Below are 23,515 nucleotides of genomic sequence, written 5' to 3'. Positions count from 1 at the left end.
GGGTCCTTCAACAGTACCTTTCAAAACATCAACCTCCACCATCCAGAAAGACAAGCACAACAGATGCATGGTAACACCATCACCTATAAGCTCCCCTCAAAGTCACACATCATCCAGTCTTGGAATTAGATTGTGTTTCTCTTAAAACTATGAAACTGCCTTCATAATAGCATTGTGTATGTATCTACACCAGATGAACAGTTCACCATCACCTTCTTAAGGACTATTAGTGTGGAAAACAAATGCTGGATTTAACATTACAAGAAAGAAAGTGCAAAAAATAAAATTAGAAAAAGAAACCAAGCATGAAGGAAATAAATAACAGAAACAGCCCTAGAAATTCTGCTAGCTGAACACTAACTTAATCCTACATACAATTAGTCATTAACACATTTTCATATTTACAGAAATGCGACAACCTTTCAAATCAAGTCTGGTATTACTAACCAATGGAATTGCTTGATTTGCAACATGCTTTTAAAATTCATTGATGTTCTGTGTTATGGGCCTCAATAATAAAATAAAAATTGATGATAGTTTGAAGCTAATAAAATTGATGTTGGAGTACATGTACACCTCAAATGTCTGATATCCTCTCCTAAAAGGATGTTCATCTCATCGTGCAAGACCATGATATTGAAGGGCCAACATAGTTAATATAACGGTAGTTGAGGAGTTGTAACATCACAGTTGAAGAATTTGGAGTTTTTCGCTATGCTTTTCAGTTGTCTCCCATCAGCAGTGATAGATGCAAGCCAGTATGAAACCATTTCGTTTCTTAAATGTTTTTAGTGAAACATTACATTTGGCCTTATAAACAATGACAGATTAGAATTTTCTGTCATTAAGTTATTGCCTTTATCACATGGTATATTACAACTGCTCCTTCTCCACATTCACAGATCAATACAGATTGTGATAAAGTGTCACCTGTTTTCAAAGTATACGTGTAATGGCAAAATTTATTACCAATACAAATAAAAGTAAAAGTAACACAAAAACATTGCACGTAAACTGTCGTGCAGAGTTTATATTCTCCAATTTTTCCTTAAGTCATCGAATTGCTCCTGGAACATATTCACACTGTCTGACCGCAGTGAATGGCCTCTATTGTTCAGCTGCACTGGAGTGCGCACTGAGGAGGTTTCAAATTGCAGTTTTGAGAATCATCCAAAGATTTTGCAATAATGTGCAAATCAAATTATATTTTTGTCTCATTTTGTAAGACAATGAACAAAAGGAAAGAATATTTCTCAATGTTTCTTCTAAGTAATACAAGTCAAAGATCATGATGTGCAAGAGGCAAATGGTGGTAAGTTTCAACTGCAACAAATGATATAGGCAAGACCAAGGGCAAACTGCATTGAAAACTTATACCAGTTAAAAGATGGCCAGATGTAAATTTATTACTCAGTGTAACTAATGTGAAAGAACAGTTTTCATAAACAGAATGAACATATAAAATGTGTGCAAATAAAGTCTGAACATTCCCAGACTTGCAAATGTTTTGGGAATTTTTTCTCTTGTGTGCAGTGACAATATTTGCCCATTATAAAAATAGAACCACAAAATGTTTTCATGGTAATAGAAGCAGGCCATTTAAACCCTAGCGCCTGCTTAATTACAGCAAGGAATTGTATCCATGATTTTTTTTACTTGACTAACCCAAAATTATTCGCTATGTCACACTCCTCATACAGCTCTGTTGCATTGTTTCAATTAATGGTCCAGTTACCCCTTGAAACAAATAGTGGTCTCTGCCTGCATGACTCCACATGGAAAAGCATTCTGTGCTCTAACAACTCAATGTAAAATCTGAAATTTTGCTCAGAACTGTATTTTTCCATTTCCACACAGCAATCTAATTGTCACCCAATCAATTTGTTGTACATTTTCAGCATTTTATTTATACTTTGCACTTTTGTTCATACAATCTAAATTGATAGAGGCCTTCCTTATGGCTTTACAGACAGCGGAAAAGCAACCAGCAAGCATAAGTTAATTAACACCAGATTCTTGCTTCTCTCCATTGTCCACAGTTCTGAAGGAATTTAATGATACTGGGTATGATTCCAAAGCAGCTGGTCACTGTCCACTACCTCATCCGACATGTACTTTCAACTGCGGGTACTCCCAGGAGAATATCAACAGATCATTCAGCTTAGGTAACACAGCTGGGTCTGATTTTTCCCTCACCAATCATTCACAAAGGCACATTTTACAGCAAATTTACTCACAAATGATCTTGATGATAACTCAGCTTTAAGGCAACTACTTTTTCCATGGACCCACCTTTGCATCTGCTCATACCAGACCAGTACCTGGTCACCGTACATTCGACATGCCTTCGGCCTAGCAACCGGTATCCTCTGTCACAAAGTATTCGACAACGCGTTCCAAGTGTGCTTCTGTAGTTTGCACCCCTTGGTGAATGACATTCTGTGTCACCATTTTCTATGCTCAACGGGTAACACCATCTTGGCTCTGAAAGAAAAGATATGTTTAGGGTCAGTAGAATTGGATATTGAGATTTCCTTACCCCAATTCTCTGGGAGGTATCAATTCAAGTTCGCGAACATTTTCAAGAACATTAGTATCTCGTGATGCCTCACCAAGTAGTCATTCAGGGCTGAAGCTGTTCTCAATTGACTTCCACAAAGCATGGAAGGCTGCAAACAGAAACGGAATGCTGGTTGGGATCTTTTGTATTTTGACATTCCCGTAGAAAAACCAGGACAGATTATAGCAATGTCCATCTGCTGGCATCAAAGCTGTTTGGCTTAATAACATAGGACAACCAGCTGGCATTCAGGGCAGTCAACTGGGCAAACAGCATTCTACACACTTCAATTCAAACCCAGTACAAGAATGTTTAAGATGACAATCTGATTATAATGTCTGAAAGAACCAATTTCTTTTCCATTTCTCCTCGGGTTCAAGCTCCTTGACATGATCCATTTTTCTAGTTTAAAGCTTTTCAACTGACCATAACTGACCTGACCAAGATAGAATGCTGATGAGAAGTACAACATTAGATAAAGAAATAACTCGCTTGTTACTGCAGTTAGTGACAAAGTCAAGCACTTACAGCAAGTATTTTTTTCTCAATCACCTTGCTACCCTCTCTCTGAAAGATGCTTGCTAAGATGAAATTCTGAAGTGGTTTTGTCCTCCAGTAAGTAATTCATATCACCATTCACTATGTGAGCCAATATAACCAATATAACATGTGTCAGCAAATCAATTAAATGCCAGAGGGTAGAACAACAGCCTCATTGAATGTCAATGCACGTATTCTCTCTCCGAGGGAGTGGAGGGAGTGTTGAATTTGGAACTGTTAAGGTGAAGAAAATTGATTCTTTTTTACCCCCTCTTTGAAGCCCAGGAAGCAATTCCAGTGCACTTGTGGCCATTAAAGCTGAAACCTTCCACCTGAGCAAAAACGTATATTACATAGAATCATATAAAATGAGAGTATGAATAGGCCATCTGGCTCGTTGAACCTACTCTGCCTTTCAATAGGGCCATGGCTGATCCTCCATCTCTGCACCACACTCCCACACTCACCCAATACTCTTGATGCCTTCAGTGTCTAGAAATCTATCTACTTATTTCCTAAATATTTTGTGACTTGGGCTCCACAGTCTTATGTGAATAGCACAGGTTCACCACCTTAAGCGAAGAAGTTTATCTTCATCTCAATCTGAAATAGCCTACTCTGTATCCTGAGACTGTGACCTCTTGTTCCAGACGTTTTAGGCTGGTGTAACAAGATCCTTGAATCCAGCCGGTTCACTCCTGGCAGAATTTTCAATCTCGTTTCAATAAGAAAGCTGGTCTGATGGACCCAATCTCTCCTCATACAACAAGCCTGTCATTATAGGAATTAGTTGAGATTCTTTCTTAGGGAAGGAGATCAAAACTGCAAACTATACTCCAGATGTCACCTCACAGCTGCAGCAAGATATCCTCACTCTTGTACTCACACCATCTTGCAATGAAGGCTAACATGCTGTTTTCCTTTTTAACTGCTTGCTGCACCTGCATGTTTGGATTCAATGACAGACATAAAGACACCTTGGACCTCAACATTTCCCTAATCTATTATTATAGAAGTAATAATTGGCTTTTCTGTTTTTTATACCAGAGTGGATAATCAACACTTATCCCATGTTGTACTGAATTTACCATGTTATTTCTGTTCTTTCAACTCCTCAGATAATGACATTTCTCATGGCCAAATGCAGTAAGACCTGGACAATATCCAGGCTTGGGCTGACAAGTGGCAAATAATATTCACACAACACAAATGCCAGACTAGGACCATCTCAACAAGAGAGAATCTAAACATCACCCATTGACATAAAGTGGCATTACCAACACTGAATTCTCCACTATCAACATTCTGATGGTTACCACAGAAATCATATAAAACAGAATCCCTAGGTGACTCATAGTGGCTAGAAGGCCAGAAACTAGGAACCCTGCAATTGGTAACTTATCTCCTAACTCACCAGGGCCTGCCAGCATTTGCAAAGCGCAAGTCAGAAAGGTGATGGAATACTCCCCACTTGTCTGCATGGGTGCAGCTCCAAAAACACTCAAGAAGCTTGACACCATCCAGACAAAGCAGCCTGCGTGATTGGTACCAGATCCACAAGCATCCACTCTCTCCACCACCAATGCTCAGTAGCAGCAGTGTGTCCCATCTGCCATATACACTACAGAAATTCAGCAAGGCTCACTGGACAGCAGCTACCAAACCCATGACCACTTTCATCTAGAAGGACAAGAGCCACAGATACAAAGGAAAACTGCTACATTCAAGTACACCTCCAAGCCACTCACCATCCTAACTTGGGAATATATCATCATTCCTTCAGTGTCAATGGGTCAAAATCCTGGAATTTTCTCTTTAATGGCACTGTTGGTCTACCAACAGCACATGGACTGCAAAGGTTCAAGAACCAGCTCATCATCATCTTCTCAAGGGCATCCATGGACTGAAAATAAATGCTGGCCTAGCTAGCACCATCCACATTCCATGAGTAAACTAAAAAGACTGTGTAAATTGCCTTCAAGCCTCTTTTCATCCTCTTCACCATTCACAATCCAACTTAGCTTTGTATTATTGCTGGCGAACACTGAATTAGTGCATTTGAGTTTCTCAGCCAAATCATTGATACATATTGTGAAGAGCTGAGGACTCTGCCGTATCCCACTAGACAGCATTTTCCACTCAAAAAGGATATTTTTATTCCCATTTGGTTTTGCAAATACTAATCAGTTCTCCATCCATGCCACAATCCTACAATCCTATGTGCTTTGAATTTGGACACTAAGAACTCTTCTATTGTACCTAGAAATCCCCAAACTCAATTTGAGGATTTTTTGAAATAGGAATGTAACGATTAGGAAAGCAAAATTTGCTTTATATATATTTACATCATTGTGTTTCCACAACACTGCTAGTTAGAAGACCATTAAATACTAAGAAATATGGATGACATTTTTACTAAAACAGTTATGCTATCCAGATGTACTCAAAAATACCATCATGAGATACAACTGCTTTATAAATGCATTTGGATTTTTGTCTCCATCAGTGACCAAAAGTTCATTCCAAGCATTGATCATTCTCCATATGAACTTACTGATATTAGCGCAAAAGTGGTATTTTAATAGATGTATTTTGATGAAAGATATTTATAATACTAAAGCCATTGCATGTGTGTAGTGTCTTTTGCAGTTATTCAAGATCAATTTTGTGGTCAGAAGCTCAGGTATTTAAAAGCTAGAGGCCCCCTTTGGAACCCTAATCTAGCATTATAATAATCATGTAAAATAAAGACTACATTAAGCTGAAGAACGTGCACTGATATAAAACATATGCTGTAGTTTGGCACTAATATAAACACTCCTGATCAAAGTACATTTGTCTAATGTACTTTAGGCAAGTTACATTCGTAAAAGCAGTTTTGCAGGACTGGAGTCTCAATGCCATCTGAAATGTACACTGACAGGCTTCAGCGAGGCAGCATTATATCCACGGCACTCAGCACTGGTCCTATAAAGTTGCCAATGTTGCATCCCATTTGCAGAGTTCAAAATTAAATAGAAACCTGAAGGAAAGGAGCAGCTGCAATGATCATGCATAAATTCAAACTTCTGGCATTCTCTTTGCAACTGAAGAAAATCCACTGAAATTTGAATACATCAAATATTTCACCAATACCACATCAAACTAATTTAAAAGAATTTAATTAAATACCTTTTTTGAAGGCACAAAGTTCTGTTGCATCTTTCTCAAATGTAGTTATCTAGTCTCCATTAATAATAATGACTGCATATTGGGAATATTCTTTTGTTTACTGTTTCTAGCAAATATTAAAAGCATTTTTTTTGAAAAGTTGGTAATTATTATTATTTGCATTATTTTAAATAGAATAGAAGAGAGGTTAGAGAATAGGCTAAAGGTGCGCTTTCCACTATGTCCGTCTGCAACATGTAGCAATTAATGGGAGGTGGCATAGTGCTAGTGTTATTACCATCATAATCCAGATACCCAAGTTCTAGGGACACAGGTTCAAATCTTATCATGGTAAATGGTAAAATGTAAAATTCAACTCATTAGTAAATTTGGAATTATAACCTAGTTTTATGTTCACCTTTACTGAAACTATTAACTTCCATAAAAACATATCCACTTCTTGAATATCGTGTATATTGGATAATCTGAGTAACTTGCACCTACAATTGAAAGTACACGCAATATTTTCCATGAAATGGGGAAATGCTTGGAGAAAGCTATTTTACTTCATGTACTAGCTGGCTTATGACCTCAACCTCTAGAGTCATAGAATTGTACAGCATGGAAACAGATATGGCAGCCATTAGACATATAACACTCAAACTACAATGATTTATTAATGGCTAACTTTCCTTCACATATTCGCAGGATTCACATAAAATAAATGCAAGAGCATCGATTTAAGATTTCATGAATGGAACTGCCACAATATTGCAATTAATATTAAAACAACTTTATTTGATTGTGTTGTTGGAAAGTCTGTGATAATATTACAGATCTGTCTCTTATAAATAAGAAATTTACCTTTGTAATCCACATAGTAGCTGCTTCCTGCATATGGAACACTGTAATCGACATCATGGCTCTCAGCATAAGAATATCCAGACCCTGAAAAAGCAAAGAAGAACAATGTGATAGATATATTGGTTTGTCTCATTTTTCTGTTAATTCTTTTGTGTTTGACTTTCCACCATATTTATTCCAGCAGTATGTTTCCAGTTATATCTATTGATTTGAAAAGAAAATGCAAGTTCCCTTTCTGGTCTTACTGGCTCCAGAGTAGGAAAAGGGAATGAATGCTTAGAATTGACTCAATTCATGGAATATTCTGTAAAATGACAAATAGATCTGCAGTGCACCAATTGATGAGCAACCAGCCAACCTGCCATAATTGTATTTCTGAAGTCAGCGTGTGTGGGCTGGTCACTGAGAACAGGTATAGAAGGAATGGCTAGCATCCGTGAGTGTGTAACACTGTCACACTGAGGTGAACTGAACTGAAGCAGCATTGAGAAACTTAATGTTCTACACAACTCAACTGAGCTAGTTAGACTCAAACGGAATATCTACATATGCCTGAAATATGCAGATGGCTTCCATGTTGCAAAGCATCCCAATTATCCAAAAAAGGATCTTTAAAAAAAGCAAAACCATATTTACATAGCAATTTTTAATGCTTTACACCCACTGAAGCACTTTTGAGGGACAGTCACTGTTGTAATTTACAAAATGCAACAGTCAATGCTCGCACAATAAATTTCCAAAATGCCTCAGTCAAATAATGGTACCTCTGCCAGTGCAACACTCTCTCAGTACTGTACTGGAGTGTTAGACTTAATATTTATGTGCAATACCTAGAGTGGAACTTATTCATGGAACCACAACAGAAACCAATATAATTACAAGGGTGGCACAGTGGCTCAGTGGTGAGCACTATTGCCTCACAATGCCAGGCACTCGAGTTCGGTTCCACCCTCAGGTGACAGTCTGTGTGAAGTTTGCACATTCTCCCTGTGTCTGTGTGGGATTCCTCCTGAAGTCCAAAAATGTGCAAGCTAGGTGAATTGGCCATGCTGACTTGCCCATAGTGTTAGGTGAATTAGTCAGGGGTAGATATAGGGCAATGAGTTTGGGTGGGTTACTCTTTGGAGGGTCAGTGTTGATTGGTTGGGCCAAATGGCCTGTTTCTATACTGTAGGGCATCTAATTTATATTTTGGAGGGGAGAATTTCACAACATACATACATACATATAGTTTGTAAAGTCCAAATTTTTCATCCTTCAATATTTTTGATTGCAAATTGAAATGAGGAAAAGAACTGGCTGAAAAGCCAAGTATTATTGAAGGATCAATGCACTTATTAAAATCAAATAGCCTGGCACTTAGTTTGAGTACTATTTACTCAGCTGCTTGTTCAAGCAGTAGTGGAAGCCTCATTACAGATTAGCTAGAGATTCAGGTGACAAATAGCACTGCGGACTAGTGACCAGATATCAGTGGAAAAGTCCCCCTGCCTGCCAACAACTGCGTGATTGACTCCTAGCTAGCTGAACAATTTGTGGGTGTAAATGTTTAGGCAGAAGACCGGAAGGAGTTCTATTTCTGCTCTGCAATAAGAAATATCTCAAGCCTTAAGATAGCTCGTGAGTTTTGATTAATGTTGGAGACCTTTATAACTGTGAGCCAGTCACTCTATACCTCTTGCACACAAGCAAGAGTACCTGAAGATGATGATTGAGAAGCAGTGTTCTGATCAGGAAAGGTTTATCTCTGGACTTCCTAGACAGAGACCTCAGAATTGTTTTCCCAGTTTTTTTTACTAGACCGATTGCTGGGATGGCAGGAACCAACATAGATAGGTTATAACTATACTCATTGTAGTTTAGGAGAATTAGAGAAGTCTCACAGAAACCTATAAAATTCTAAAAGGACTAGATACAGTAAATGCAGAAAGGATGTTTCTGATGACAGGGTGTCCAGAACCAGGGTTCACAGTCTAATGATATGAGGTAGGCCATTTAGAACAGAGATGAGGAAACATTTCTTCACCTACAGAGTGATGAGCCTGTGGGATTCTCTGGTTGTAACCAAAACATTGAATGTTTTTAAGAAGGAGTAGATACAGTTCTTAGGACGAAACAGATCAAAGAGTATGGAGAGAAAGTTGGAACAGGCCATTGAGTTAGACGATCAGCCATAATGGATATTGCATGGTGGAGTAGGGCCAAATTGTTGTTCTGTTCCGATCTTACGTTTCCCTCCTCTGACAACTGATATGCTTTTGTACTTGACTGTATATCTATAAACATTCTAAGTAGATTAGAGCTTTAGTTAGTAGAATTAAATATCAATGTTTTAGTTGTTTATCTGTAGTCAGAATCTATTTTATTGCAATAAATATCTATTCTTGTTTTGCATAGATACCTAGCTTGTGCTTTATGTCAACCTGGGTCTAAAAGACAGCTAAATTGGGGAATTCTACATACTATTAAAAATTTTTAACTTTTGTGCCAATTCCAGGAAAAGATGGGCTTAATTTTCAGTGACCTATTCCAATGAGGCGTAACAAGTTATTTGGAAAACAAATCCAACTGGGAATGTCCACAAGACTGTCAAGAAAGCTCAGCAGTTAAATAACCAGGTTGAATGTTCTATTACCCCTTCCACAGCCACAGGGAGAAAACAAGCACTGGCATCACTAGCAGTGACTTTGATCCCTAGCATCATGGCAGTAGCAACCTTTTATTTACTTGACAACATTACTACCAATTCTTAAGTTAGTCAGCAACAACATTAATGTAGAGAGGTTACTGAAGCAAAACATTTTTGAAAAAAGTATAGTTCTTTTGTGCACTGTAACGTTCTTAGCAAACATACTAGGGGCAAATTCTAATCCTTTTGCCCTTAATGGGACAACAGTTCTTGGCAGATGTAGGTCTTCTCTATCAACTGTACCATAAGTATGAACAATGTTACATGCTTGGAATACAGTGCATTGTAGAAAATGTGGATCTATGCATTTTCATTGCATAACATAAAAAGTTTAGAATGCCTCATTTTATTTTTCTGCATCCAAGCTTCCATATCATACACGAGGGTCCATCTAGCCTGGAGATTGGCAAGGCAACAAATCCAAAAGGGACACAATAGCACATGGAGTCATGTCTCCTACTATTAAATCAAATGAAGAGGGTAAATATAGAAAGGGTTTTTGAGAACCAGATTTCAAATTCAATTCATTTCATTAACTTATAGTAAACTTTAAATTTCCATTAAGGTTGAACCTACGCAAAAATATCTGACACCAATCACTGAAGGCAAGGTTCTTCTTTGTTAAAACTGAAAACAAATTCTTTTGAAAATGTTTATTACAATTAATACACACACAAAAATCTTCCACCTCCACATTCCCTCACTATATTTCAATGGATTTTTCAAAGACATCAGTAATCCTGTGGCTGAGGTTGAAAGTGGATTGGAGGGGTAAGTGGCAGATCTAGGGATTGTAGGTTACTGGGTGGCAGCAGGCCAGCCCAAAAAGCCATCAATCCCATCAGAGAGCTGATAGATCAGCAGTCCCACTCCTTGTGGTAGGCAGTGCTAGGACTGCATCTAGAGGAAGAGGGGCATCGATGGGCATGAATCCTCAAAGTAAGATGGAACCTTGGAGTGCAAAGTCTACTAAGGCAGGCTCCTGCAAAGTGGGGAGGTTTCACCAAGGACAAATAATGGCACATAGCCTCCTTACATAGTGGAGAGTGCCCACAACTGGTGAAATGTCAGAGGGGGGATAAAGGTCCTTAGTTAGCTGCCCAATACCATTCCATGCCATTATGCCAACATTCATGCTTTCAAGGCCATGCCCAAAGGCCCTGTAAATCACTGGACCTGCAATCCTTCTTCTATGGATCATAAATCTCATTAATACTGGGTCTCCAGTATTGACATCATTGATCAGTGGCGATATGATAAGCAGCATGGTCACCAAACTTCAGTTGTTCAATTTTATAATGCAAAGGTTTCCTCCCCTAAGTCAGTAGCCCTGTAGTCCTTGAAGGTCTAATTTTAATTCCTGATTTCAGCTGGGATCATGGTAAGTTTACTACAATTAAGTTCGGCATCTTGGATTTGGTGATTAGCTGACTCACAAGACAGGCCCCTGCTGGAAAAGTGTATATATAAACATTAGGAAAACACAGAATTAAATTTGATTATGATGCTTCCTGCAGGTCAATAGCCAAACCAAGTTAATTTTTACATTAAATATGGCCATTGGGGTAAGGCAAGAGAGGGGAAATCATTGCCTCTGCAGCATTCCACAGCAGGGAATCATAACCACAGGAAGCATAAAGGAGAAGTTTAGGGTGGAGGAGAATTAAATGAGAAAAACTGTCTAAGAACTGGAAAAAGCTTTGAGCTCAACAAGCATGTTCACAATTAGTACCTCTCACATCTTGCAATTTCAACTTTATCTGCAAAGGTATCTAAAAGTTATTTACATCACTTAGGGCAACTGCTGCAATAATCTTAACTGGGAACTCATTCCACAACTTTACCATCCTTTCCACGAAAAATGTCACCAACTCCCCTTCCCTCTGCCAACCTCTTAATTTAAAGCCAATACCTGAATATTTGAGCCCCTTCTCACAATAATTAAACTGACTCTTATAATTTTACAGGTATACTTCATAACATAGAAAATTTCAAGCAACTTGGTTGTAAATTCTCAGCGGAAGAATCTGCAAACAGTCATGAAACCAACATGTTGGTGAGTGATACTTTCTGGATTTTCGGCTAAGTGAGTGACAGACTTTGTGAATATGAAAAAATTATTCTACAAAGTTTCAAATCATCCAACTTAATCACTTAGTAAAGATAGATACATTTTCAAATAGGAACACTGGGGGGAATTTTAATTCTGATTAAATTTCGAGCTTTGATAACTCTCTCCTGTCCAGCAGTGGAAGAACTTTAGCAGTTGCTGGAATTCTCTTCTTAATGGCATTGTGGATACACCCAGACCAAGTGGATTGGTTCAACAAGGCAGCTCACCCCCACATCCCATATAAACAAATACAAAAATTAATGTCATTAATAGACATAGAGAATCACTGAGGCCTCAGCACAGACGTTTACAGATCCATCAGTAGTCACAATGGGGCAGAGTCCCTGTCCATTATTCCTAATCTGCCTTCGGTTGGAAAATGGAAATATAAACGGGAAAAACTGAAGATACACCCCAACATGCATGATATCAGGAAAGTTTAATGCTTCTGAGGTGTCCTTCAATTTGCAGTGACCATCGGTCAGATAAATGACCCAAATTTCTAACGTTATGTTCCTAGCTTTTCTCACCCTCTTTAAGTACAGGGCAACAGTTACTGATTTTTATTGCTTCATTGGGTCCATTTCAACCACTGCAGGTGATGGAATGTTTCAGATGTGCTAGGTCATGCCCTCTCAGAGTGAAATACATCATTATATTCAATAATGAAAGAGGGATGTCAGAACTCTTGTTTAATGAGCCTGTTTTTAACAGTTATTTGCTAAGTATTTTTACAGTCACACAGCCAGCTATCCTTCTCTCTCAGGCAAAATCGTAGGAAAACTTTGCCTCAAGTAATTTTCCAGCTGTAATGAGTGAGACAACATTATGCAAAGAGCATATTCACAGAAAACTATAAAAATTAATTTTTCAGCAGTGACTTGATTGATATACCCATATAAACTTTTAAAATCTGGTTTTTAGAATTAGCGAAACAAAGCTGCTTCAGCAGAATAAAAGTCAAGTATTCGGTTCAGAAATAGAAATCAAATTTCCATTTGAATCTGCTTCATCAACCTCCATAACTCTCCTGGTTCATGATATTCTGCTCCCCGATTATCCTTGACTCCGCACTCTATTACCTTGTTTCACTGCTCTCCTTATTTCAATGTTAACTTTCCTTCAGGCTATGAAGCATTTAGTTCTAACAAGCAGAATAAAATAAAATGTATGAGGGCCCACTAAAGAGGAAAGAGTAAATAGTTTCCATGGCAAGTAGGTGTGTATCTGGAGAGGGTAATAGCGTGTTTAGATGGTGGTACAGAAAGAGGTAGGGACACCCTCATGGTACCATCCATAGCCTGTGTACGTTTATTGATAGTGATGTCTAGGTGTTAAGCTCAAATTCACACCCCACATCTCTCAGTTCTCTCTCCTCATTTCAGACTTGTTTTTTTCAAATATCTTGCTTTCACCATGCATTGGCTCACCTGTTTTTAATATCTCCTTATATAGCTTAGTATTAAATTTTGTTTCCTTATACTCCCTGTAGAGCAGCAAGCATTTTAAACTGCAATAAAAGGATGCCAACTAACTACAATTTGTTGCTGCCTTTGTGATGGGACTCCACTGCTGTCTTCAACCTCTCACTCACATCAATGCTGGCAAAATGCCTAAATTCAAAGCTTTATTTTGTAATTCTCAAGAGAAACAAAACCATAGTTTCCAGGCCTATCCAAAGAGCAGATTACTTACCATGAGCTGTATTCTGCCCAACTAAATGCACACAGATTAAATGAGACTGCAAAACCATTGTGTTCTTTTTCACTTTTTCCACATTGTCCATAACTGCCTTATTTTCTCGATATGAATCCCTGCTTGCAGACAATTTCCATTCTCACTGGCCTCCTGTTCCACAATACATTGGATAGCACATATTCACTTTAAAAAAAAACTTATCATTCCATGATATCTTAAAAACTTGCAGTAATGATATTCTCTATTCACATCCTCATTAATTTTTGCCCACACCGTCCTAATTCTATTTTTGAATTACATGAATTCCAGGTGTCATGATTCTCTCAAACCTCTTCCTGAACTCAGCTTCTGACCTCACACAGCATTAGGCCAAAATGGACTAAAGAGCTGAGGTGAGAGTAACTAGCCTTGGCATCAAGACTGCCTTTGACCAAGTATAGCATCAAGAAATGCCACCCCTCGTGTCAATGGAAATGGAGGGAAACGTCTGCACTGATTGGTATTATACCTAGCACAAAGGTCAGTGATCTCAGCTCCAGGATACCTCAGTCCCTCAGGTTAGGCCCAGCCATCTCTTTAATTGCTTCATCAAGGCCAGAAGTGGGGATGATTACATCATGTTCAGCATCATTTACAACTCCTCAGAGTGAAGCAGTCCAGACCCAAATTGGCTGATCCAGGATCAGAAATTGGCTGGCTGAAAGAAGAAAGAGGGTGGTGGTTGATGGGAAATATTCATCCTGGGGTTCAGTTACTAGTAGTGTCCCACAAGGATCTGTTTTGCCATTTTTATAACCGACCTGGATGAGGACGTAGAAGGATGGGTTAGTAAATTTCCGGATGATACGAAGGTTGGTGGAGTTGTGGATAGTGCTGAAGGATGTTCCAGGTTGCAGAGGGACTTAGATAAGCTGCAAAGCTGGGCTGAGAGGTGGCAAATGAAGTTTCATGCGGAAAAGTGTGAAATGACTCACTTTGGAAGGAGCAATAGGAATAAAGAGTAATTGGGCTAATGGTAAGATTCTTGGTAGTGTAGATGAGCAGAGAGATCTTGGTGTCCATGTACATAAATACCTGACAGTTACCACCCAGGTTGATAGTGTGGTTAAGAAGGCATAAGGTGTGTTAGCTTTTTTTGGTAGAGGGATTGAGTTTCAGAGCCACAAGATCATACTGCAGTTGTACAAAACTCTGGTATGGCCGCACTTGGAGTATTGTGTTCAGTTCTGGTCACCGCATTATAGGAAGGATGTAGAAGCTTTAGAAAGAGTTCAGAGGAGATTTACTAGAATGTTGCCTGGTATGGAGGGAAGATCATATAAGGAAAGGCTGATGGACTTGAGGCTGTTTTCGTTAGAGAGAAGAAGGTTGAGAAGTGACTTAATTGAGACATATAAGATAATCAGAGGGTTAGCTACGGTGGACAGTGAGAGTCCTTTTTCCTCGGATGGTGATGGGTAGCACAAGGAGACATAGCTTTAAATTGAAGGGTGATAGATATAGGACAGATGTCAGAGGTAGTTTCTTTACTAGACAGTAGTAAGGGCACGGAACGCACTACTTGCAACAGTAGTAAACTAACTAACTTTAAGGGCATTTTAAATGGTCATTGGATAAACATATGGATGAAAATGGAATAGATGTGCTTCAGATTGGTTCTACAGGTCAGGGCAACATCAAGGGCTGAAGTGCCTGTACTGCACTGTAATGTTCAATGTTCTATGTTCTAAATGCAGCAAGACTTGGACAGTATTCAGCCTTGCATTGATAAGTGACAATAACATTCAAGATTCTGGGTAATCCAAGATGGTGGATGGGAAAAATTTCTGGCTGTAACAGCTGCTCCTTTTGAGGTATTTTAGGTGTTGGAGGTGATTTCCTCAAATTCGAGGAGCAGCAATTATTGCTTTATATGCTGTTGCGTTGTTTTGGAACTTTGGAAAAAAAAGTCAAAACAACAGCAGTTTTAAAAGGGAGAAGAATAGACAAAGGAAGTACATGGTGAGGTCAGTGCGAGGAGAGAGAGAGAGAGAGAGAGAGAGAGAGAGAGAGAGAGAGAGAGAGAGAGAGAGAGAGAGAGAGAGAGAGAGAGAGAGAGAGAGAGAAAACAAACGAACAGTGGGTTCTTTGTTGATTATATGTTTTTGAAGAAATGTCTCTTGACTAAACTTGAAATATAAGCCATAACTATTCATTTAACCTGGAGCAGTGTTTGTAGAGAAATAAGACGGTGATATTTTCTAGATCTGTAGATTGTGAAGGAGCAAAAATGGCTTTTAATAGAGTGATATCTACTTCTTGTCAGGTGTGAGAGTTTAAAGAGAATTTAAGGGTTACTGCAGATTATATCTGCCATAAATGCTGTTGGCTGCGAATCTTATCAGATCAAACTGAACGGTTGGAGAGACAGTAAGAAGCAATGAGGAATTTGCAACCGCAACAGTATTTGATGGATGGCAGTTATAGGAAGGAGGGAAAGTCTCAGATACAGTCACATAGATCAGTTAACTCCAGGAATGGTAAGAGAGGTAGGCAGCTAGTGCAGGGTTCTTTTGTGGATATATCCATTTCAAACAGGTATGCTGTTTTGGAAAATGTAGGGGGTGATGGAATCTCAGGAGAACATAGCACGAACAGCCAAATTTCTGGTATTGAGACTGGCTCTAATGCAACGAGGGGTACATCGGGTTCCAAGAGATCAATTATGTTAGGGGATTCTGCAGCTCGAGGTTCAAACAGATGTTTCTGTGGCCAGCAGCAAAACATCAGAATGGCGTGTTGCTTCCCTGGTGCCAGGATCAAGGATGTCTCAGAGAGGGTGCAGAATGTTCTAATGGGGGAGAGGACAGCAAGAGGTCATTGTATACATTGGAACCAATTATAAAGGAAGGGAAAAGGTTGAGATTCTGAAGGGAGATTACAGAGAGTTAGACAGAAATTTAAAAAGGAGGTCCTCGAGAGTAGTAATATCTGGATTACTCCCGGTGCTACAAGCTAGTGAGGGCAGGAATAGGAGGATAGAGCAGATGAATGCCTGGCTGAGGAGCTGGTATATGGGAGAAGAATTCACATTTTTGGATTATTGGACTCTTTTGGGGTAGAAGTGACCTAGGTAAAAACAATGACTGCAAGATGCTGGAAACCAGATTCTGGATTGGAGTGGTGCTGAAAAAGCACGGCAGTTCAGGCAGCATCCAAGGAGCAGGAAAATCGACATTTCGGGCAAAAGCCCTTCATCAGGAATACAGGCAGAGAGCCTGAAGGGTGGAGAGATAAATGAGAGGAGGGTGGGGATGGGGAGAAAGTAGCAAAGAGTACAATAGGTGAATGGGGGTCGGGATGAAGGTGATAGGTCAGAGAGGAGGGAGGAGTGGATAGGTGGAAAGGAAGATAGGCAGATAGGACAAATCATGGGGACAGTGCTGAGCTGGAAGTTTGGAACTGGGGTGAGGTGGGAGAAGGGGAAAATGAGGAAACTGGTGAAGTTCACATTGATGCCCTGGGGTTGAAGTGTTCCAAGGCGGAAGATGAGACATTCTTCCTCCAGGTGTCTGGTGGTGAGGGAACGACAGTGAAGGAGGCCCAGGACCTCCATGTCCTCAGCTGAGTGGGAGGGGGGAGTTGAAATGTTGGGCCACAGGGCAGTGGGGTTGATTGGTGCGGGTGTTCCAGAGATGTTCCCTAAAGCGCACTGCTAGGTGGCATCCAGTCTCCCCAATGTAGAGGAGATCGCATCGGGAGCAACGGATTCAATAAATGATATTGGTGGATGTGCAGATAAAACTTTGATGGATGTGGAAGGCTCCTTTGGGGCCTTGGATGGAGGTGAGGAAGGAGGTGTGGGCACAGGTTTTGCAAGTCCTGCAGTGGCAGGGGAAAGTGCCAGGATGGGAGAGTGGGTTGTTGGGGGGGGGGGTGGGGCGTGGACCTGACCAGGTAGTCACGGAGGGAACGGTCTTTGCAGAAGGCGGAAAGGGGTGGGGAGGGAAATATATCCCTGGGGGTGGGGACAGGGTGGAATGTGTTGGTGAAGTTGATGAATTGATCAACCTCCTCGCGGGAGCACAAGGTGGCGCCAATGCATTCATCAATGTAGCGAAGGAAGAGGTGGAGAGTGGCCCGGGTGTAACTACGGAAGAAAGTAGAAGTGACCTGTACGAGAAGGGCGGATTGCACCTAAATTGGAAGAGGACTAATATACTGGCAGGTAGATTTGCTCGAGCTGCTCAGGAGGAGTTAAACTAGTAAGGTGGGGTGGTGGGACCCGGAGAGATAGTGAGGAAAGAGATCGATCTGAGACTGGTACAGTTGAGAAAAGAAACGAGTCAAACAGTCAGGGCAGGCAGGACAAGGTAGGACTAATAAATTAAACTGTATCTATTTCAATGCAAAGGGCCTAACAGGGAAAGCAGATGAACTCAGGGCATGGTTAGGGACATGGGACTGGGATATCATAGCAATTACAGAAACATGGCTCAGGGATGGACAGGACTGGCAGCTTAACGTTCCAGGATACAAATGCGACAGGAAGGACAGAAAGGGAGGCAACAGAGCGGGGAGGGGGTTGCATTTTTGAAAAGGGATAGCATTACAGCTGTACTAAGGGAGGATATTCCCAGAAATATATCCAGGGAAGTTATTTGGGTGGAACTGAGAAATAAGAAAGGGATGATCACCTTATTGGGATTGTATTATAGACCCCCTAATAGTCAGAGGGAAATTGAGAAACAAACTTTTAAGGAGATCTCAGCTATCTGTAAGAATAATAGGGTGGTTATGGTAGGGGATTTTAACTTTCCAAACATAGACAAGGACTGCCATAGTGTTAAAAGTTTAGATGGAGAGGAATTTCTTAAGTGTGTACAAGACAATTTTCTGATTCAGTATGTGGATGTACCTACTGGAGAAGGTGCCAAACCTGCCCTACTCTTGGGAAATAAGGCAGGGCAGGTGACTGAGGTGTCAGTGGGGGAGCACTTTGAGGCCAGCGATTATAATTTTATTAGATTTAAAATAATGAAATGAAAAGGATAGACCAGATCTAAAAGTTGAAGTTCTAAATTGGAGAAAGGCCAATTTTGACGGTACCGGGTAAGAACTTTCGAAAGCTGATTGGGGGCAGATGTTCGCAGGTAAAGGGATGGCTAGAAAATGGAAGGCCTTCAGAAAGGAGATAACGAGAATCCAGAGAAACTATGTTCCTGTCAGGGTGAAAGGGAAGGCTGATAGGTATAGGGAATGCTGGATGACTGAAGAAATTGAGGGTTTGGTTAAGAAAAAGAAGGAAGCATATGTAAGATATAGACAGGATGGATTGAGTGAATTCTTAGAAGAGTTTAAAGGAAATAGGAGTATACTTAAGAGGGAAATCAGGAGGGCAAAAACGGGACATGAGATAGCTTTGGCAAATAGAATTAAGGAGAATCCAAAGGGTTTTTACAAATACATTAAGGACAAAAGAGTAGCTAGGAAGAGAACACAGCAGCAAGTTGGCCTTTGTGTGGAGCCACAGAAAATGGAGGAGATACTAAATGAGTACTTTGCATCAGTATTTACTGTGGAAAAAGATATGGAAGATACAGAATGTAGGGAAATAGATGGTGACATCTTACAAAATGTCCAGATTACAGAGGAGGAAGAGCTGGATGTCTTGAAAAGGGTAAAGGTGGATAAATCCCCTGGACCTGATCAGGTGTACCCTAGAACTCTGTGGGATGCTAGAGAAGTGATTGCTGGGCCTCTTGTTGAGATATTTGTATCATCGACAGTCACAGGTGAGGTGCCGGAGCCACTGTTTAAGAAGGGTGGGAAGGACAAGTCAGGGAACTATACATCGGTGAGCCTGCTCTCAGTGGTGGGCAAGTTGTTGGAGGGAATCCTGAGGGACAGGACGTACACGTATTTGGAAAGGCAAGGACTGAATAGGGATAGTCGACATGGTTTTGCGCATGCGAAATCATGTCTCACAAACTTGATTGAGATTTTTGAAGAAATAACAAAGAGGATTGATGAGGGCAGAGCAGTAGATGTGACCTACATGGACTTCAGTAAGGCATTCAACAAAGTTCCCCATGGGAGACTGATTAGCAAGGTTAGATCTCATGGAATACAGGGAGAACTAGCCATTTGGATACAGAACTGGCTGAAAGGTAGAAGACAGAGGGTGATGGTGGAGGGTTGTTTTTCAGACTGGAGGCCTGTGACCAGTGGAGTGCCACAAGGATCGGTGCTGGATGCTCTACTTTTTGTTATTTACATAAATGATTTGGATGTGAGCATAAAAGAGGTACAGTTAGTAAGTTTGCAGATGACACCAAAATTGGAGGTGTAGCGGACAGCGAAGAGGGTTACCTCAGATTACAACATGATCTGGACCAGATGGGCCAATGGGCTGAGAAGTGGCAGATGGAGTTTAATTCAGATAACTGCGAGGTGCTGCATTTTGGGAAAGCAAATCTTCACAGGACTTAGACACTTGATGATAAGGTCCTAGGGAGTGTTGCTGAACAAAGAGACCTTGGAATGCAGGTTCATAGCTCCTTGAAAATGGAGTCGCAGGTAGATAGGATAGTGAAGAAGGCGTTTGGTATGCTTTCCTTTATTGGTCAGAGTATTGAGTACAGGAGTTGGGAGGTCATGTTGTGGCTGTACAGGTCATTGTTCCAACAGTGGCCGAACCATTGTGTGCAATTCTGGTCTCCTTCCTATCGGAAAGATGTTGTGAAACTTGAAAAGGGTTCAGAAAAGATTTACAAGGATGTTGCCAGGGTTGGAGGATTTGACCTATCGGGAGAGGCTGAACAGGCTGGAGCCGTTTTCCCTGGAGCGGAGGCTGATAGGTTTACAAAATTATGAGGGGCATGGATAGGGTAAATAGACAAAGTCTTTTCCCTGGGGTCAGGGAGTCCAGAACCAGAGGGCATAGATTTAGGGTGAGAGGGGAAAGATATGAAAAAGACCTATGGGACAACTTTTTCACACAGAGGGTGTTACATGTGTGGAATGAGCTGTCAGAGGAAGTGGTGGAGGCTGGTACAATTGCAACATTTAAGAGACATTTGGATGGGTAGATGAATAGGAAGGGTTTGGAGGGATATGGGCCGGGTGTTGGCAGGTGGGACTAGATTGGGTTGGGATATCTGGTCGGCATGGATGGGTTGGACCGAAGGGTCTGTTTCCATGCTGTACATCTCTATGATTCTATGTACAAGTGTCAGGCAATGACCATCTTCAACATGAGAGAATCTAACCATTGTCCCATAAATTGCAATACTGTCACTTAGGCCCCATTATTAAAATCATAGGTGTTACCATTTACTAATGACAGGAACTGAACTGGACATTCTGTAAAAATAATGGCTGCAAGAACAGGTCAGAGACTAAGAATCCTGCAACAAGTAATTCACCTCCTGACTTCCAAGGCTATCCATCATCTACCAGGTTCGGAGTGTGATGGAATACTCTTTACTTACATGGATCACTGTAGCTCCAATAGCACAAAAACCTTGACACCATTCAGGAGAAAGCTGTCTGCTTCATGGCTACCATATCCACAAATATCCACTTGCTCCACCATCAAGATAACAGCACCAATGCATTGCAGAATTATATCACAATTTCTTCAGAGTTACTGGGTCAAAATCATGAACTCCTTCCTCAACAGTGTTGTGGGAGCACCTTCTCCAATAGAACTGCAGTAAGAAGGCAACTAACCACCACATTCCCAAGGATAATTTGGGATGGGAAATAAATACTGGGCCAATCAGCAATGCCCACATCTCCTTAATGAAAAAAAACTCTTCCCTCTGAATCTTTCAAATCCTTCTGATTGGCCAAACTTTCAGTGACATTTCCAAACACTCCCATCATTTCCTGGAATCCGCTGTTTTTTTGTTTCCTCTGAGTACTGAGAATCTTTGCCACAGTAATGATGCTATTGATAACAAAAGGTTGTTGGTAAATATCATTGTTCAAATGACTGATCTTTACTGGTTACTAAAAATTACTTATAAGCTACACAACTTTAATTGCAACTTCAATCATTATCATAATTTAGGTTAATATATTGATGCAAAATAAAGTTATTTTGATGTGAAAAAAAAGTTTCAGCTACTTGAACAATAAGAGTTGGTTTAGTGTAATGGGTCTTCTGTTTTCAATATCATGTATGTTTGCTGAAGAAAAGTTAGTAAATCTGATAACATTGTGAAATAATTACTTCTGTTTAAGTGAGTTCAGCAAACAAAACAAAGTTTGTAAACTGTTCAACAGTTTTGTTGATTTATATTTTCCGTTTTTTGTTTATATCAGTTGTAGATGATGAAGTACAATTGTTTGAATGTATTATCTACGCTGTTTCCTTAGTATCTCAGTGAAGAAATGCAAACCAAATATGGTACTAAGTAATGCAGATCAGATAATTCCAAGTTTACCCTCCAGTCCGTGCTGAGTAAGTTGATCTCAACCAGTAATGGTACAGACATCACTGCAGCCTCCAAATACCTTTGTTAAGGGGGAGGATAAAGAAAATGCCAGAGCTTCAACTCTACATTGCTCAACAGGAGCCTCTACTGGAAAATGTGCAGAGAAAGGCCCACGTGAAGACATGATGAAATTCACCTTTCTTGTTTTTGGGAGAAGAACACATCAACAATCAACAGTTTTTGCAAACAGTAAACCAATCTTGTTGGCAGAACAATCAAAATATATTCTCCACAGATATGCAATTGTAGGAAAATACATTCTCTCACTGGGGAACTGTTATCCTAAAGAGGACCGTGTATGTTTATATGCTTTAAATTAATTCCATGGAAAATGTAAGCATTTACTCACTTGGATTTGCATTTAAACTATTCCTCTGATTCATGCTAAAATAATGCAATTGAAATTAAGCAGGATCTACTTCTCAACAGGAGACGAGACAGGAACTCCTGAGTCATTCCGCAAAACAGTAAATACACTGATTTCCTTTGCAGATTGAGAGTCTGTCACAAACAAATACGTCATTCCTCATGATTCAGGAGCATAACTGCCTAGAACAACTCAATTCTAAAATACAACACAATGTAAAAGGAACAACTCTGGTCTAAAACGTATGATTTATATAAAGGAAGGACAAAGGTAAGAAAGAAATCTAGGAAGCTGAAAAGATAAGAGATGCTAGTTCTTAGGGACATCTCAAAGCACTTCATATGCAGTGAATTACTTTGAAGTGGGCATTGATGATAATTAAACAAAGCAACTCTGAAGTGATGCACATAAGAACTTCCTGTCAGAAGCAATGGGATATCAAATTGACTGCCCAGATATTTTTTTCACAGCAGCAAAAGGAACAACATTCTCAATCTAACTCACTGACAACTACCTACAGACCTTTTGGAGGTTTCACAGTGAGATGGCACCAGCTATTAGGAATTCCTGTGAACAAGGCAATCTAAGAATTGGGTTCTTAAACAAAATAAGGTTGAAATATGCTCACTTAGACAGCAGGATAAAGTTGATACCTCCCAAAAACAGGCACAAGTATATAAACATGCAGAAGGATAGTGGGACATATCATTTACTGGTGTTTGTTCAATGCAATGAATTCAAACAATTATTATACACAGGCAATGGTGACTGCACTGTTCCCTGGCTGCATGCATCTGCAGGGGGCCCCAAAATTGGAACTTGCCATCGCCTTTACTAGCCAGTGAGGTGTATTGTGGCTGGAGGAATTAACTTGACCTGGCAAATAGTAAACTAGGAGAAGAGGAAGTTCCAGGTTTTTTGGATATTTCACTGGAGACCTTGCTAGAGGCAGTGGAATGTTTTGCACCTGCCAGACACAACCACACAGGATTGTAGGAACAGAGAGATATTATGGATACTGGCCCAACCAAAGTTTCCGTACCAAATTGGG

The 23,515-nt window shown here is 40.1% G+C and overlaps 1 protein-coding gene across 1 annotated transcript in view; it reads right to left on the bottom strand.

Annotated features, from left to right (window-relative positions):
- srpx2 (sushi-repeat containing protein X-linked 2) overlaps positions 1–23,515 on the bottom strand; it is a 70,289-nt gene that overhangs the window by 23,455 nt on the left and 23,319 nt on the right. The window contains exons 3-4 of the mRNA XM_043704663.2: positions 7,115–7,198; positions 2,293–2,484 (exon numbers count right to left, since the gene is read on the bottom strand). Coding sequence (XP_043560598.1) covers positions 2,293–2,484; positions 7,115–7,198 — 276 coding nt within the window. The remainder of the gene's footprint in view (positions 1–2,292; positions 2,485–7,114; positions 7,199–23,515) is intronic.

The sequence above is a fragment of the Chiloscyllium plagiosum genome, unplaced genomic scaffold (genome assembly GCF_037043375.1).
Source record: "Chiloscyllium plagiosum isolate Xiang-an unplaced genomic scaffold, Cpla_swu_hap1 HiC_scaffold_11, whole genome shotgun sequence".
Taxonomy (NCBI): Eukaryota; Metazoa; Chordata; class Chondrichthyes; order Orectolobiformes; family Hemiscylliidae; genus Chiloscyllium; species Chiloscyllium plagiosum.
Note: the sequence above shows the minus strand (reverse complement) of the source record. Positions and strands in the feature narration are given on the sequence as shown.